We start from the raw sequence: 16,246 nt of genomic DNA, 5'->3' as shown, positions 1-16,246 counted from the left end.
AAACGACATTTACATGCTCAAAAGCTATTAGAATATTCCTGTATACATGTAATCAGTGGTAGTGTTGGGTGTGTTTAAAAAAGTGATTAATTATCGTAGTCTAACATTACATTTACATAACAACACATTACATTTCAGATTCTTGCAATCAGATTACAGTTACCGACTGTCAATTAAGTTAATTGCTTTTAATTACTTTACTTAGGTAACACGTTTCTAAAATAACATTATAAATGTAGAATATATTTAAAAACATATATTACATTAGTACTGTATGTACAACTGTTTGCGTTTAGTGACAGCTAAAGGGTGTGCGTGCCCTAACATATCTTAACAAGGATGAAATTTAGACAGTATTTTCAATATGTTTAGAAATTAAGTGAATTTAAGAAATTAAATCACCTTTCTGATTAAGTGATCAGTAAAGTCAGTAAACTGATTAAAATTTTTAGAGCATTAATTACTTTTTTTTTTTTAAAGAACTCTATTAGTGAATCTAATCGTATTCAGTGTATTCTGAATAAACTAAGATATGTACATGTACAAAAACTGGATATACTCAGTCTTGCCATTTATTTTACTGCGTTTAAGCTATCTTGGACAATAATTTAATCAACTAATTAATTCTCATTTGTGTCCTTTATAATAACACACAAGAGTGTGATGAATTGTATAGGTTATTAGGCACTTATACATATGGACCATGACATTTCTTTAATGTTTAAAGTCTTCTCCTTGCTTCATATATGTGTTCCCACAAAAAACGTATTTTTTAAACTGTCAGAATCTAAGAATGTAATATAACCCAGAATTACCTTTGTTTGGACAAGCACAGATATAAATGAATGTTCAATTATGGGGAATATTCCGAATAAGGTGTTTACATGACCCTAAATTCTGATTAGTACAGGTATATCCCAGGAGTGGGAATCAGAATTTTGGGAACCAGAATTGGTTAAAAAGAATCAGGCAATTTATATTTTTTTATCATTGGCGATTAGATGGCGCATCAGCAAACTGAATATTGACATATTAGGATGGAAAGAGGAATGTTGATGTACATGTAAATGTAGACATTGGCTGCATCAAACTGCTTTTGAGAGACAAACCAGAATCTCAACAATATCACATGAAAACTGTATGCAGAGTGCCATTTGATAAGCTACTTTGGGCCTTTGCCCTTTGGCTAAACATGCAGGCCATGCATGAGACTAGAGTCCCCCAATCCATGGTGGAAAAACTCTTATCTGTCCATGACCAGCTGACTGAGATTGTCTCCACAGAGAGACAGGCATTTTTTGGGCTGTAGTGATAGTTGTCCCGCTCGTCTCCATATTAATGATTTTGTTACACATGAGAGATAAGTCAGTGATGCAGTAGACAGATGTCTAGACAGACATATTGGCTTTAGAAGGTGACATTAAAGTGTGATCTGTAATTCAGGACTAACTATCTCTTAATTAAAACACAGACAAAACACAAACAGTAACAGTTCAATTGGTGTGAACATTGCATGAAGCTGATTAGTTTTTTATGTGTGGGTGTTGTGTGAACAGAAAAGACTGAGTGGATCCAATATGTTCGCAAAACAAATAATGGCCAATTTTAAGGGATAGTTCACCAAAAAATGAAGATTCTGTCATCATTTACTCACCTCTCATGTTGTTTCAAACCTGTATGACTTTCTGTTCTCTGTGGAGCACATAAAGAGATGTTTAGTCACCATTCACTTTTACTGAAACTTTTTTCCATACAATGAAAGTGAATGGTGACTCAAGCTCAACTTCTGCCTACCATCTCCTTTTGTGTTGCACAGAAGAAAGAAAGCCATACAGTTTGGAACAACAATGATGGTGAGTAAATTTATTTAATTTTTGAAGTGAACTATCCCTTTAAAAATCTGATTTAAAGAGAAAATAACAAATTTTCTTGGCATATTATTACAAACAAGCCACACCATTAAGTCTGTATTTTAAATGATACTTTATTTAATATAAAACGAAACATAAACAAATAAATTAGATATTTCTAAAATAATTCTCTTGAGGGGAAGATTTATAATAACATTGTTTGATTGTTACAATGGGAAATACACAAATGGAATGTCATGTGATGTACAACTTTTCTTCCTCACACACAAAGAATGTGCTCTTAGAGTTCTAGAGGGGCCATTGGAGGTCATACACTGCATACAAGAGATTGGCTCTCATTTGGAGGTCCAACATTGGTGTGTAGCTGCCTGAAAAGATTTTAAATCTCTATATGCCTCTGAACAATTTAACAATTTCACTTGTGCTTCCATTGGAGAAATCCCGCTTACTCATTTTGAATGTGCACCAATTGTCCCAAATGTTCCCAAAGGGATCTGTAGGAGCATCCCTGGCTGAGAATGCAAAGTATTGGGTAAATTAACTTGAAAAAAGCCCTTGGCTTCGTATCAGATTTGCATTCCCTGAAGGACATTGCTTAGTTTATTTAGAAAGGCCAGCATTAGCATTTGTATATTAAAAGATAGTGCAGGATAAAGATGGGCAGCTGGAACATTAGCATAATAAGGGGCTTTCTCATTTGCACACAGGCCTTACACAAGCCCCCAATCACCCCAGCCAATAGTCACACACATTACAGCTGCATGAGACCATTGTCCACCTTGGCCTACGCCTGGACCTCACAAACAAACCAGGATGGTTAAAAGGTTACAGCCGGACAATGGAGGATTCGCCATTTTAAATAAATCAATATCAAGGCATTTCTCATTCATTTGAATCCTTTTCTTCTGTACAGTATACTGACAATGGAAGCGTTGCTGGTCCTCGCAATGTCTCAGGTTGAATGGGGTGAATTGTCTGGGAGAAGACCACAACAAACCATGCTTACCAAGCGGTGAGGCATGAAATGAATGGAACAACAGGAAGTTGAGTTCTCAGAGGTTTAGCCTTGACAGTGTACAATGGTATGAGCAGCGAACAATGGCTACTGTACTCAATGTGTTGGAAAAAGGAAAAATCGTTCAGGGAGATTCAAAACAGATTTACATAATTTCTTCACCTAAGTAACATCTTCACTTTATATCATTTAGAATAATTTATAAAATGTAATTGTCTTCTGTAGTGATATGTACATAAATTACTTTAAGATATTCACAGGAAATCAAAAAAGTCAGGCACTTTGCTGCCACACTACAGCAATTTTAACATGCAAGATCCTGAGACTTAAGACAGTTCTTTAAATAAAAATTTTTGAATAATCTTATATATAGAGAGATTTATATTTATCAATGCTATCCACTTTTTATATCAAAATAAATGTTCTCTTTAAAAAAAAATATCTGGTCCAAAATGCTCCTGTATATCGCTCTTGTAACTTTGTACGTACAGCAGCAGCCATTTTCTTCAATAGAAACTCCAAACAAAAAATCTCATTGACCAGTCCTGTTTCTGTATAAATCTGATGATATGAAAGAGTAATTATTTATCACCAAGTTTCATAGTGCCAAGCATTATTATAATGTTCTGAGGCAGAGCAACAAAGGCAGAAGTCCTTGTACAGCTATCAATGCAAGTGTTTCCGAAGTCTACAAGCTCGTGCCCTCTGCCAAAAAGGACTATCGAATTGACGTCTTCAGGTCCATCCGAGAGCGCACATCATGGTAACCAAGTAGGCATGGGTTGGTAGACAAAGCATCATGGGTAAACACTGAATCATTATCAGAAGAGCAAGAGCTGGAGGTGTCCTCGCAAGATGGGGAGTACTGTTCAAAAGGGGTGGACAGGTCCAGGTACTGAAAATATAAAAACAAAAACAAACGATTTAATCAAAAGCTTTGGTTTAATCTCAGAGCATCTTGGTTCTCATACTGCTGCAGAAATAGATGTATACCTCATCTGAAATGGACACCAGCACCCTATCAAGCTCCTCCACAAGCTGTTTGAATGTTGGTCTTTGTGTTGGTACTGCATGCCAGCATTCTCTCATCTTCATGTAGCTATAAAAGCAATTTAAACATGGCAATAAATTTATATGAACTGACATGGGACACTCACAATGCCTCCGCAGTTTTTTGAGACAAAAGATTGGTATTTACAGTTCATGGGTGCAGTTGGAAGGTTTGTCCATTCGATGACCTTCCTTCAACAGTTTAAAAAGCTCCTCGACTGGTATTCCTGGGTACGGTGATCCCCCCAATGTGAAAATCTCCCACATTAGAACTCCAAAAGACCACCTGCAGAAGCAAGAGAGCAAAAAATGTCTGCACAACGTTAAAGATAATCAGCTTAGTCCATGCTAATTCAATCCTCTTGTCGAGAAAATTTTTCATTCTTTTAGTCATTAAAAACGTCAACCAACAAATCAGGACTAGACTACGCTGGTGCTTTCCTGAGCCATTCTGGTTAATCTGAACGGACCGCGGGGATCCCTGCTCAGCTGATTCTTTGGCATAGCTGCAATGATTAGCCAGACTTACACGTCACTCTGGTGTGTGTAGACTCTGTCGAACAAGGCTTCTGGTGCCATCCATTTCACTGGCAGACGTCCCTGAAATCGGAAACAACAATAGGGTTTTGAGCGGGACGGTTAGCAGCCACACAGGCAGAGCCAAAGCACTTCCTTTTGATCAACAAAAATATGACTGCCCACTCCTTTGCCAATCCCCACCCCAGTTGCCCTAATTATCTTCTATTAAGCTGTCTGCCAATCAGCACGGACACATTAAACATCTGTCTTTAAAAGCATTAAAGATCTAACTACAGATCTAAGGGAAAATACTATAAAGTCCAGTACAGAATTGTTACTTACATTAGTGGTCTTCTTGTAGTAATCAATCTGATGCACTCCTCTAGCAAGGCCAAAATCTGCAATTTTCATGACATTGTCCTCGGTGACAAGAATGTTTCTTGCTGCTAAATCTCTGTGAATGCACTGTTGAGAGAGAGAGAGAGAGAGAGAGAGAGAGAGAGATTTTAATTTAGTTAAAATGGCTTGTTTTGTTGACTTAAGTAAATAAACATGATTTTGAATGAAAACATTAAAGATTCAAATGAGATAATTTTTCTTCAAATTAAAGCCTTTATTTTGTCAAATTACTTACATTATGCAGGCAATCCCTTATTTTATGCAGGTAATTGGGCAAAATAATTTTGCATTAAAATTTTAAAAGTATGTTCAATGTTTGGGAAGAAAGGTACATTTTTACGTAAATCTCTTTTGTTTTTAATCTCTGTATGTAAGTGTAATGTCAGTAAAACAAGAAGAAGTAGAGAAACTTGTTCACAGTTAGACTAATGTTTTGTACCCACAAGTCAAATGAGACCTGGACAAAAATGACAATTTCTATATGAGAACAGCTGTCTGAGGAAACTTTTGCAAAAGTTTAAAACAAGCCCAGCTTTAAATAGACATCATAGAAAAACAACGCAGAGCTACTTTCTGATCTAAATGCATGTCATTAAGTTTAGTTTGGTTTTCGTTTTAAATAGAAGTGGTATTTGAAGATTGAAAAAGAAGAAAAAAAAGGCCCCTGGTTTGTGGACCTTAATAGAGGGGTTTCAGACAACTGCATTCTTAGCAGGCCACAAAAAGCTAGTAATCTGATCCCGTGCACAGGCAGGTCTGAGCGGCTGCTTACTAACAGATTTATGGCGGTGCTAAAAAGGACAAAGCCCACAGAGACAGGATGGACACAGCAGTAAACACAACACACCACCACTCCACTAAGGAATGCTTGGCATCACGTGTCACGCAAAGGGATGTGTTGATAAGTTGGGGGGTTTTCTAAGCTAATTGAGCCCTCCAAGCAACTTACTCTTTTGGAGGCCAGGTACTCCATGCCTCTTGCCACTTGGTAGGCGCAGGAAACCAGATCTTTGAAGGTGAGCTGCTCCTCAGGAACCTTGGTCACATCAAAGGTGTAGTCCATGCCAGGAGGCCGACGTGCCCGAAGGTATTCCCGTAGGCTGCCCTTAGATGCATATTCAACCAGCACATAGAGTGGACCTGTATCAGAATTATTTAAAATTGAATTCAATTTAAAGGGCCAAATAAGCCAAATAGTAGTCCAAACATGAGGTGCCAAAATGTGCAACTTACCATCCCGTGTACAAACACCAAGAAGATTTATGATGTTCTTGTGCTTGTCCATCAACTTCATTAGCTCCATCTCAGAGATAAGGTCAGCCAGATCTTTTTCAGCTGCATCATCTGAATAAAACAAGACCAAAAACTCTTCCTTTAGCCGTGCAAAATTTAAAGATGCTAGACACATTAATGTGATGCCTGAATGCACAAACCTACCTTTTAGCATTTTAACAGCTACAGTCGTCAATTGATCTTGATTCTCTTTATTTATCCCATAAGCCTCGGCTCTCACCACTTGACCAAAGCATCCCTCACCAAGTGGTTTCCCTAAAGTCAAACTGGCAAAAGAGAATCCAAATAATTAATCAGTTCAGCATCATATTAGAGGACTGCAACATGTTTAACCACAGTTGCTGGTACTACTTACTTCTCTCTTGGGAACTCCCAATCAGGGTCATAAGGCAGTTCAAACTCCATAACTCCAGCCAGCATTGGGGAACAACTTGAGGAAAGACGAGCCACCCTCATCAGCGAGGCACTTGACTTTCCAGAAGAATTGGACTCCAATGAATACTGCGACAGGTCCAAAACATGCAGAATTAGAATCCAGAATGCTCTGCTAAATATCATGTTTACTGTTTTTAAAAATATCCTAAGATTTGTTGGTGTCATCTTACCTGACGGCGTAGAGGAAATTTTGAGAGTTTCTGCACAGGGAGTGTGTCGAAGGGCTCCCGACTGGGATGAACTTGCATGCGGCAGAGGACCACAATAACAATGGCCATAACCAATGCCAGGAAGCCAGACGCATAGATGATGATGTCAGTGTACTTGGCCTCCATGAGGTCAACCACCTTGACCACGTCTTCCTCTGTAGAATAGACAAGATTTCAAATAAATCCTCTGCATACATCAGTCTTTAAAGAAATTTTTATGATTTGTTTCTTCAATGTGTCTATCCAAACTGACCTGATAGGACAGTAAGCCAAGCAGATTGATGGGAGAAACCAATGGAGTTTCCTGCCAAGCAAGTATATTCTCCAGCATCCTCCAATGTGATATTGGTAAGATATAAGACTTCAACTTCCGACATGTTCAAGCTTCCTGTCTGAAAAGATGGAAAAAAACAATCAACACTGTAAACCTCATACATCTCACAATATAACTTGATTATCAAAAATTACTTCACTAACTAAGGCAGTATAGAAAATGGTAAAGATGACTTTCTATAAGTACCTTCAAAATCTTGACATAGGGAATTCCATCAGGCCCATAACGACTGCTATTCATCTCAATGTGCTTCAGCCACTGAATGTGAGGCTGGGCATCACTGTAGACCTTACAAAGGAACTGGGCATCACCACCCACAATTGCTGTAGTGTTTTTGGGTAGACCAGCTTGCAGAATGGGCCTGTGTGGAGAGCGTTCTGAAAAGAAGACATAGGAAAATTCAATACTTCAACCATATCTGCTTGGTCATAAATGCATGTATTATCAGATCCACAAGGCTCTCATTCTGCCTAACATCTCCAATTGTGTTCCACAAAAGAAAGAAAGTCATATGAGTTTGGAATATATGAGCATGAGTAAATGATGACAAAATTGCCATTTTTTGGAGAAGTTTAATGTGATAAGGTGCTCAATAGCACAGGCATAGACAAGCGGCACTTTCCAAAGCTGACCAATGCTCACAAATTGGTTCAATTAAGGTTTTTTTTGAGTCAGGTCCGTGTGTTGTGATGCTTTGAAGTCGATGGGCCCTTTATTCCCCCTTGCGCCCTTTTCCCCCTGTCTGCTGGGACACAGCGGTTGACCCCATGCCAGACTCTTAACAAACAGGTCTGTCACAGGTCAGGTAGAAAATTGGTCTGGACACCTCAACCCACAGAACTTCCAGGCACGTACCATACAGACCAATGCCAGCCCCCACCATGCCCTCCCCTACTGAGATGATATTTATTGCCCTCTTCCAGAGTGGATCTTAGATATCTGTGTAGACATCCAGAGCCTGAAGTGAACCCTGGTGCCTGTGGTGCAACCGTGTGCCCCGTGGCTCTCTCTGAGATGCATTTGGTGCCTGTCTCACTATGTGACGCCACTGAGCAGCTCGTACAGGATCTCACTGATTTGATGCTTATTGCCTCTGACATGTGCTGAGCATGGCAGGCTTGCATTGGCTCCTCGTGGAGCCAGGCAACTGACTAGAACCCCTCTTACCCAACACATCCAAGAGGTAGGTGTGAGCGATAGACCCATATTTGTTCTCCACCAAACAACTGTAGTTCCCACGATCTGATGGAACAACACTCTCCATGACCAGGCTCCAGTGCTGATGTCGCAGCTACAAAACAAAAAATGGCATAGTGTAATTATAAGGGGCTAACTCTTCTTTTCAGAATTTCAAGTTCAAGTTACTGCTAAATAATCAAAGGTCTCTAATGACCAGCAGAAACGTTTTAATACTAAACATTTTTTTGTATTCTGGTAGAATTTTGTATGCTGTAAATTGTATGATGTAAATGTTATGTGAATTTGTATAAAAAATGTTTACATCAACTTGCAATTATTGTTTAAAAGTAACATAGCAGCATTTTTTGAGAAGGCAGCTGACCTCAAGGCAAATGCTCCTATCATTTCAATATTATTTTCATGAGTTATACAAGGTGTAAAATTAAGAATTAAAAATAATATTTTGAAGAAAACATGAAAAATGTGTTGGAAAATAGCAAATAATAATTTTTCGGAGGTATCTTTATGTTCTTGCACTTGTTAGGATTCATTTTAACTTGCATAACAATTTTTCACCTTAATGCCTCCGATCCTGTGCTCTCCCCGAAATTCCCTGCCATTCTTTAGCCAGCGAATGGTGGGAAGTGGATTCCCTGTGGCAGGGCAACAGAATTTGACAGTGTTTCCAGCTGGGACAGCATATAGCTTCTTTTCCATTCGTTGAGTATGAGTCCAGTAAGGTGCTAAAAAGATAAAATAAGAATTGAAACAAATGGTATGTTTAGTGCAAGTTATTACACTAGACTGAAACACAAGTTAGTAGCTGTAACACTAAATAAACTGAATTTGTAGTTAAAACGAACACTAACCTCTGGAAATATAGACCTGGTCATTTTCTGTCTCTGGTTCAGAATCATCAAGACCATTGTCCTCCTCATCATCTCCTGATCCGACAGCATCTGCAAAGGAGCATTATGCTTTCAAATTATTGCATGTATAGTCAAAAGAAGCATTATTCATAAAGACTAAGAATCTTCTTCATGGTCACCATGTTTCAGAATCTACCTGCCACTGTTATAGTGAAGTTACGCAGAGCCTCTTTGGTGCCGCGAAGCATACACACATACACTCCTGAGTCTTCATAGGTCACATCCGCAATTTCCATAACCGCGGCCCTTATCTGGATACGAGCACTGTGTTGGACCCGTGTGCCACCCTTGAACCACTGGACAGCTCCAGGACGATTTGTGTCACAACGCAGTTTTAGCACATCTCCAAGCTCTAGAAGTAGATGCTCTGATGTTTCTTCAACCGGCTCCTCAGAAACATCTTGGACAAAACATAAAAGCAATGTTACTAATGACTCCGCTATTGAGCTCAAATTAAGCCTACAACTACACTGTAAAAAGTGGTAACCTGCAATTTTTACATTAAAGATTTATTTCTACCTCATCTAACCCTTACAATTTGTTTTGTTGGTGTATGTATTCATTTTGATTCGCTGATGTTAAATAGTGTTTTTTACTTGAATAAAACCAGTTAAATTAGATGTTTCCACATGAAGCACATTTTAAGGTTAACACTTTTTTCTGTCTACAGCAATGACCTTCTAGCTCCAGTGGTCAGTATTGTCCACATGAAGCACATTTTAAGGTTAACACTTTTTTCAGTCTACAGCAATGTCCTTCTAGCTCCAGCGGTCAGTTTTGTCCACATGAAGCACATTTTAAGGTTAACACTTTTTTCAGTCTACAGCAATGACCTTCTAGCTCCAGCGGTCAGTATTGTCCTCCCAAACACACAAAAAGTTGTCATGGCAATGCAACACCCTCCCTCTTTAGCAAGTGGCAAAGAATTGGACCAAAAGTCTGGCCCCAAACTGAAACTAAAGAAAAAATCCAACCAAGCTAATTAACCTGTCAGAGAATGATGAAAGAGCAGTCCTGTCTTGGTTGAATGAAGAGTAAAGTTAAAGACTAGTAAAAACCCTAACGTATAAAATGCATCATGACTGATGTGTACGCTGTTGTAATTGTTCCAAAACTTCTGATTTTTTTTTTATGTTTCAGTGTCTATGCAAATGTACAACATTTTAAGTGTGATAGAACCACACTTTACATACGAATACTCATGAGATCACATTGGCTTACCAGTAGTGGGAAAACATCCGATAGTATAGCCTACCTGATAGGACTTCCACCCAGGCGGAGCGAGCAGACTGGCCTGCTGAGTTTTCTGCCTTGCATATGTATTCTCCTGCATCTTCCAAGGAAACATTCACTAGAGGAAGAACGTTGACTTTGGAGATGTTCTCTAGAAGAGGCTATGGAGGAAAACAAATCAAATATTACTCCCTCTCTCCAGAAGACAGAAATATGCATAACGGAGGATCTTTAAATCACTTTCTCACTGTAAGCGCTGTAAGAAGTGGTGATCCATCAGGCCCCAAGCGATTGCTGTCCCTCTTGAACCACTGGAGACGTGTCAAGGCTGGCTGGTGGAGTTTGCAAACCAGCTTCATATGTCCTCCAACCAACACAGTGGCATTCTCAGGAAAGCCAGGCAAGAGAGCGGGTCGAGAAACTAGGATATCTGGCCAAACAGAGACAAGGAGTTCTTTTATAGTCTATCACACTTGTTTTTGATAAGCTGATTACATTTGCAATAGTTAGGCAGGAACATAAATCCCATATCTAATTAACATAACTTTGTGCTAATTGCAAACTAGAGCCTTTCTCACAGAAATCACTGCTGTTTTGGAGCAAATCAGGCAAACAGAGCCACAAACAAAAGAGAGGATAGAAACACAATTCTCAGCTGAGAATGACCTTACTTTGACTTCACAGCAGTTTTTCTTGTGGCCGAGAGGTGAATGTGATACGCATTTGAGTGAAGAACGCCCCCTAACCTAGCAAAGTCACCTCCAGCACTGAAGCATAACATTCTTCCACCAATACACTAATGAAGTTCACTGAATAAAACTAGGGCCTGGCCGCTATCTGACCCTAGAGAGGGTGTGAATGGTCAGCAGGAAAATAAAGGACAAGCTAACAAAACACAAACACATGCGCTCACCAAAAATAGGCTAAATGGCTGAACTGGCAAACTGTTGATGAAATACAAAAAGTACTGAAACTTTTGCAGCTTGTACATATTTGGTAGGGATACATATTATTTTTAGAGCTTTGCAAGCCCTGCAGTTCACCCATGTTCATGTTTTCTGAGTTGAAATGAGATGTCAAATCTAAATTACTACTACAAAATCCTCTGATTTGCATTTAATAGAAACAATTCCATTCAAGCAAGTTCATTTATACCTGCTTTTGTTCTTTTTGCCCTCCACTTCTCACTATCAATGCTTTTCTGGGTGGCTCTGGCTATTAAAGCCTTACAGTTGTCAAATTACTTTAATTTCCCCTGGCAGGAACATAGTAGGGCATTGTTGAGCTGCGCAACAGGGTTTTTCAATCTTTATTGCCTTGCTGTTGGATGTAGCTCACAAGGGTTCAGATAAAGATGCTTTTAACAAACACTTTGCCCCACTCTTTACCAGGACCTACATGTGTTCCCTTCATTCTCAATAACTCAAAAGTGTACACTCTGTGCTTCAGCAAAGCATATCAACTGTGATAATCATAAACACAGCCCAATATGAAGTGCCACATAAAGCTTGTCACTAAAAGAGTCAAAATCCTCTGTCTTATATGTATGAGGGCCTTTCCCAAAAAAAGCTCAGGGAGCAAGGTCTGTGAAAGTCTTAATAGCGCTTGAAGACAATCAGACACCCTGCTGGCAGGTACAAAATCTAGACAACCCTGCGTTTCTATAATATCAATAGGAGACACCCCCCCCCCCCCCCAGCATCCCACAGTCCCATGTTATTGGCATTGGGCCAGACAGATTTACACTTCCGAGCCTCAGGGCTTTGGCAGGATCAGGTAGCACTGTTTACAGCTCAAGAAAATACTGGGATTCTTTTACTCTCTAAACGATTACATCCTCTCCAACCTCCCCTGGACTTAAGTTCTTCATGATCAGCTTCACTTCACTTATGAATGATGCTTTCTTTAGAACACATTTATTATGAATGCAAAACAAATATAGCAATCCATATAATTAAGTACTTTTACTGAAAACATTAACTGAAGACTTTGGCTCACTTTCTGGAATATTGAACAATCTTATATGAGCTTCAATTATGAAAACTTAAAAGATTAGTTCACCCAAAAATGAAAATTATCTCATCATTCACTCACCCTCATGCCATCTCAGATGTGTATGACTTTCTTTTTTCTGCAGAACACAAATAAAGATTTTTAGAATAATATCTCAGCTCTGCAGGTCCATACAATGCAAGTGAATGGTGACCAAATCTTTTGAATCTCCAAAAAGCACATAAAGGCAGCATAAAATAATCCATTCCACTCCAGTTGTTTAATCCATGTCTTCTTAAGAGAGAACAGACCAAAATGTAACTCCTTTTTCACTATAAACCATTGCAGTCTCTAGGCACCATCATGATTTCAAGCTCAATTACATATAATCGTCCTTGAAATCATGATCGGCTAGGAGACTGCAGATGTCAAGATTTATAATAAAAAAGGAGTTAAATTTTTGATCTGTTCTCACATAAAAAATAATTTGATCACTTCAGAAGATATTAATTTAACCACTGGAGCTTCAAAGATTTGGTCACCATTCACTTGCATTGTATGGATCATTTGTATTCTGCTGAACAATGACAGTCATACACATCTGGGACAGCATGAGAGTGGGTAAATGATGAGAGAATTTTCATTTTTGGGTGAACTACTTTAAGTTTTGAGGAAAAATAAATAAATAAATATTAAAAGTTTTATCAAAAGGATTTGATAAAAAAAAAAAATTTGTAAGTTAAAATGAAATTGTTAAGGCCTACTTAAATCCTTACCTTTTGCCCATACTTCCCCTGAGGTTAGGCTTCTTGCAAACACCAGTTCCGTGAAGCAGATGGTAATGAAAACTTTAAAGACGAACCTCAACATCTTGCTGAGGCAATGTATGTGTGTGCGTGCGTGCGTGCGTGCGTGTGTGTGGAAGACAGCTGGTCAGATTCAAATGCTGACTTCAGGCATTGGCAACCTCAGTATAGTCCCGAACCTGAGAGGAAAACACAGCTGATTTACAATTCACACACGTCAAAAACATAAAATGACACAAATGCATAATGCATTGCACATCCCAACCCATTCCCCACAAAACCACATTTGAAAATGAAAGCCCTATTGTACACCTACATCATTGTTGGACATTATCCACCTCCCTCCTCGACATGAATAACTCTCAGGTACGAATACGCAGCAGTTAAGTTCAGTTGTTTATGAATGGAACCTGTACAACGTGCTTTTTATGGGTCATTTCTGTAAAAACACTCCGGAAGACCAATATCTGAGGAATAACTAATTGCCCAAATAAGGTAAACCAAGCAGATATATTATTTTTAAGTATTTAGGGACCTAATTTAAAGATTTAAATATATCTTTGGACGCAATTCCCGTACACAAAAATAAATAAAAATGAAAAAAAAAAAAAAAAAAAAAGTTTCCCCCTCATTTACTTATTACAGCTGTATTACAAAAAAAAAAAAAACAATTATTTTGCTCAGCATGAAAAGTAAATAAGAGCAAACGTCAAGCTCTCTAGGTACGAGGAGCCACATGTGTAATAAAAACATACGAGAATTTCGCACCAGAGTGAGAGTTTGGTTAAGTTAAATAAATCCATTTACAAGTGTGAAACCACTTAGTTGCCTTAATTAGACTCATTCAGAACGCGAGTAACCCAAAACCAAGCCAAAAAGAGAAAAACCGCTGGAGATATAAAGAATAAATGGAAACCTCTGAGGAAAGATGGATTTGCGATTCAGTGCAATTTAATGGTCTTTTGTACTAAATGTAGTACCAGAACAGAATTTAAGTAAACAAGACATGGTCAAATAAAATATAATATGTTTGATTTAAAATTTAGTTTCAAAATGTAAGCCTACAAAATTAGTAGGACTTGTAAACATTCATTTTCAGTTTAACAGCACATTACTATTAAAATACAGATAAATACTCATGTAAATAATATTTATTTCACAATTTTGACACAAAGCAAATGTAAATGCAAATGCAAATGCAAATGCAAAAAAAATAAAAAATAAAAAATAAAAATAAATAAATAAATAAAATCCTACCTATTTTCTTGTGACCTTTGCCCCGTAATCGGTCGGTATTGTAAGGCTACAGCAGTACTCAGTTCTCTTGGGTTGCCCTCGAGACACTCGTGTGTCCCTTTTTGCTCACTCTCTCAGAATTATGTATCCTTGGAAATCCAATGAGCAACTTTTGGAAAGTCCGAGTTACTCTTGTATATCCATCCAAACCAAAAACAACATCATTTGTGGACTGAAATAGCACATGGGTAAGGGCAGTCTTCTTTGTCAGATTCAAAGTCCAATTCTGCTTCACTTTGATGAGGTTCTCGGTGTCTCGCGCTGCGCTCGTGCAGAAGGGCAACAGAGCTCCAAAAACCGCTATATATCCACAGCAAATAAAAACACGGGGGATTTAGACCAGACAGTGTCTCATTTTCTTCTTAAAATGTAAGAAAAAGAATCCAGCTTTAAACTGTGCAAAGGAAACCATCCGATATGAGTCGCAAACACATTGTTGCGTCCTCAGTGTTATTTCACATCAACAATGTGATTAGAGCGCAGTGACAGCGGAGCACATGAGATTTCTTAACGCTCTACGCAAACTTCTACTCGCTCTCGTGAGCTCCTCCTGAATGAATTGCTCCACGCGCACCTTAGATTAGTTTAAAACTGAAGAGCCGAAGAGTCTCTATTTGGCAACTCTCTGCTTACACACTCTGAAGCAGCGCAAGCGTCTCACTGGCAGTGGGAGACAACACCACTCTGAGGGGAAGGTTCACAACAATGGACTAAAACCAGGGGGAGAGAGAGGGGGGTAAGGGGGGTGTTGAAACCCCCACCCACAAAAACAAATCCCCAAAGGCAGAACCTTGCAGAGATAGATAGATAGATAGATAGATAGATAGATAGATAGATAGATAGATAGATAGATAGATATTTTACATTATTTTGTTATATATGCTCTATTTTAACTAATAAATCCCACTAAATATGGTAAATGGAGTGACTAAATAACTCCTAAATTACTCAACACTAAAGATTTATTGCATTGTAAATTCGCAGGAAAAAAAACAAATAAGGCATGAAGTCCCTCTGAAAACTTTTCGCGTTTTGTATTCAACAACTGTAAATTACACATTTTCTTTATTACATCATTGTGCTATGATCTTTCCCGCTAATCCTTTTAGTCTTGACGTCACAATGCGCGGGTTGATTTATTAGTCGCTGATGTCAGAAGGGTCTTTTTTGAGACTTCGCGCATTTTTTATTTATTTTTTATTTGTTTTCTTTTCTGAGGTAAGGATGAATGAGCCTACGTTTATTCAAAATAGCACATTGTCATCGTGGAAAGTAATAACGTGTTGCAACACACAGAGCCGTAGCAAGGTATTCTGGGCCCCCTGACTGTATATTGGTCAGTTCCTCTTTCCTATTAGAAAAATACAGTTTAGAATTTGTTGTGGGCCCCCCCGGACCTGTGGGCCCCTAGACTCATTACCACCTTTCAGCCCACTAGCTACGGCCCTGGCAACACATATTTTATATGGAGACCAATGTATATATATTGCACATAAAATATGTGTTGCACCTGTGGTGGAGACAAAAAATTGATGGACAAGTTGCCGGGACAATGCAGGTGTAGTAATGAATTGAAGCCTGAGGGGGAGAGAATGGGGCTAGTGCTTACAATTCTGAGGTGAAGACTTTGTTTAAAATGATTAATTTTGATATCATTTCTACAACATTCCTAACTTCATGACAAAA

At 38.5% G+C, this 16,246-nt stretch overlaps 1 protein-coding gene across 2 annotated transcripts; it reads right to left on the bottom strand.

Annotated features, from left to right (window-relative positions):
- Positions 1 to 1,966: 1,966 nt before the first annotated feature.
- On the bottom strand, positions 1,967 to 15,227 carry LOC127431019 (fibroblast growth factor receptor 4). Of its 2 annotated transcripts, none has more exons than XM_051681203.1 (20): positions 14,522 to 15,227; positions 13,235 to 13,443; positions 10,715 to 10,896; positions 10,489 to 10,627; positions 9,370 to 9,633; positions 9,174 to 9,263; positions 8,881 to 9,047; positions 8,293 to 8,416; positions 7,312 to 7,502; positions 7,045 to 7,183; positions 6,753 to 6,946; positions 6,503 to 6,648; positions 6,292 to 6,413; positions 6,088 to 6,198; positions 5,804 to 5,994; positions 4,798 to 4,920; positions 4,466 to 4,536; positions 4,085 to 4,222; positions 3,880 to 3,985; positions 1,967 to 3,781 (listed from the first exon to the last, which is right to left on the bottom strand). In XM_051681203.1, the coding sequence occupies exons 2-20, from the start codon at positions 13,326 to 13,328 to the stop codon at positions 3,605 to 3,607; spliced, it is 2,769 nt and encodes a 922-aa protein (XP_051537163.1). In that variant the 5' UTR covers positions 13,329 to 13,443; positions 14,522 to 15,227; the 3' UTR covers positions 1,967 to 3,604. The 2 variants fall into 2 exon arrangements, with proteins under 2 accessions (XP_051537163.1, XP_051537164.1); XM_051681204.1 differs by lacking the exon at positions 14,522 to 15,227 and adding an exon at positions 12,561 to 12,597 and having other exon boundaries at positions 13,235 to 13,331.
- Positions 15,228 to 16,246: the final 1,019 nt, after the last annotated feature.

Source organism: Myxocyprinus asiaticus, chromosome 40, assembly GCF_019703515.2.
Source record: "Myxocyprinus asiaticus isolate MX2 ecotype Aquarium Trade chromosome 40, UBuf_Myxa_2, whole genome shotgun sequence".
Taxonomy (NCBI): Eukaryota; Metazoa; Chordata; class Actinopteri; order Cypriniformes; family Catostomidae; genus Myxocyprinus; species Myxocyprinus asiaticus.
The sequence above is the reverse complement of the archived record's forward strand: the minus strand, read 5'-3'. Positions and strand labels throughout refer to the sequence as shown.

Coding starts and splice junctions, on each gene's coding strand:
- LOC127431019 (XM_051681203.1), bottom strand. CDS start 13,328: ATGTTGAGGTTCGTCTTTAAAGTTTTCATTACCATCTGCTTCACGGAA. Junction 7,184..7,311: donor CCTATGTCAAGATTTTGAAG/GTACTTATAGAA, acceptor CCATCTTTTCAG/ACAGGAAGCTTGAACATGTC. Junction 4,921..5,803: donor AGTACCTGGCCTCCAAAAGA/GTAAGTTGCTTG, acceptor CTCTCTCAACAG/TGCATTCACAGAGATTTAGC.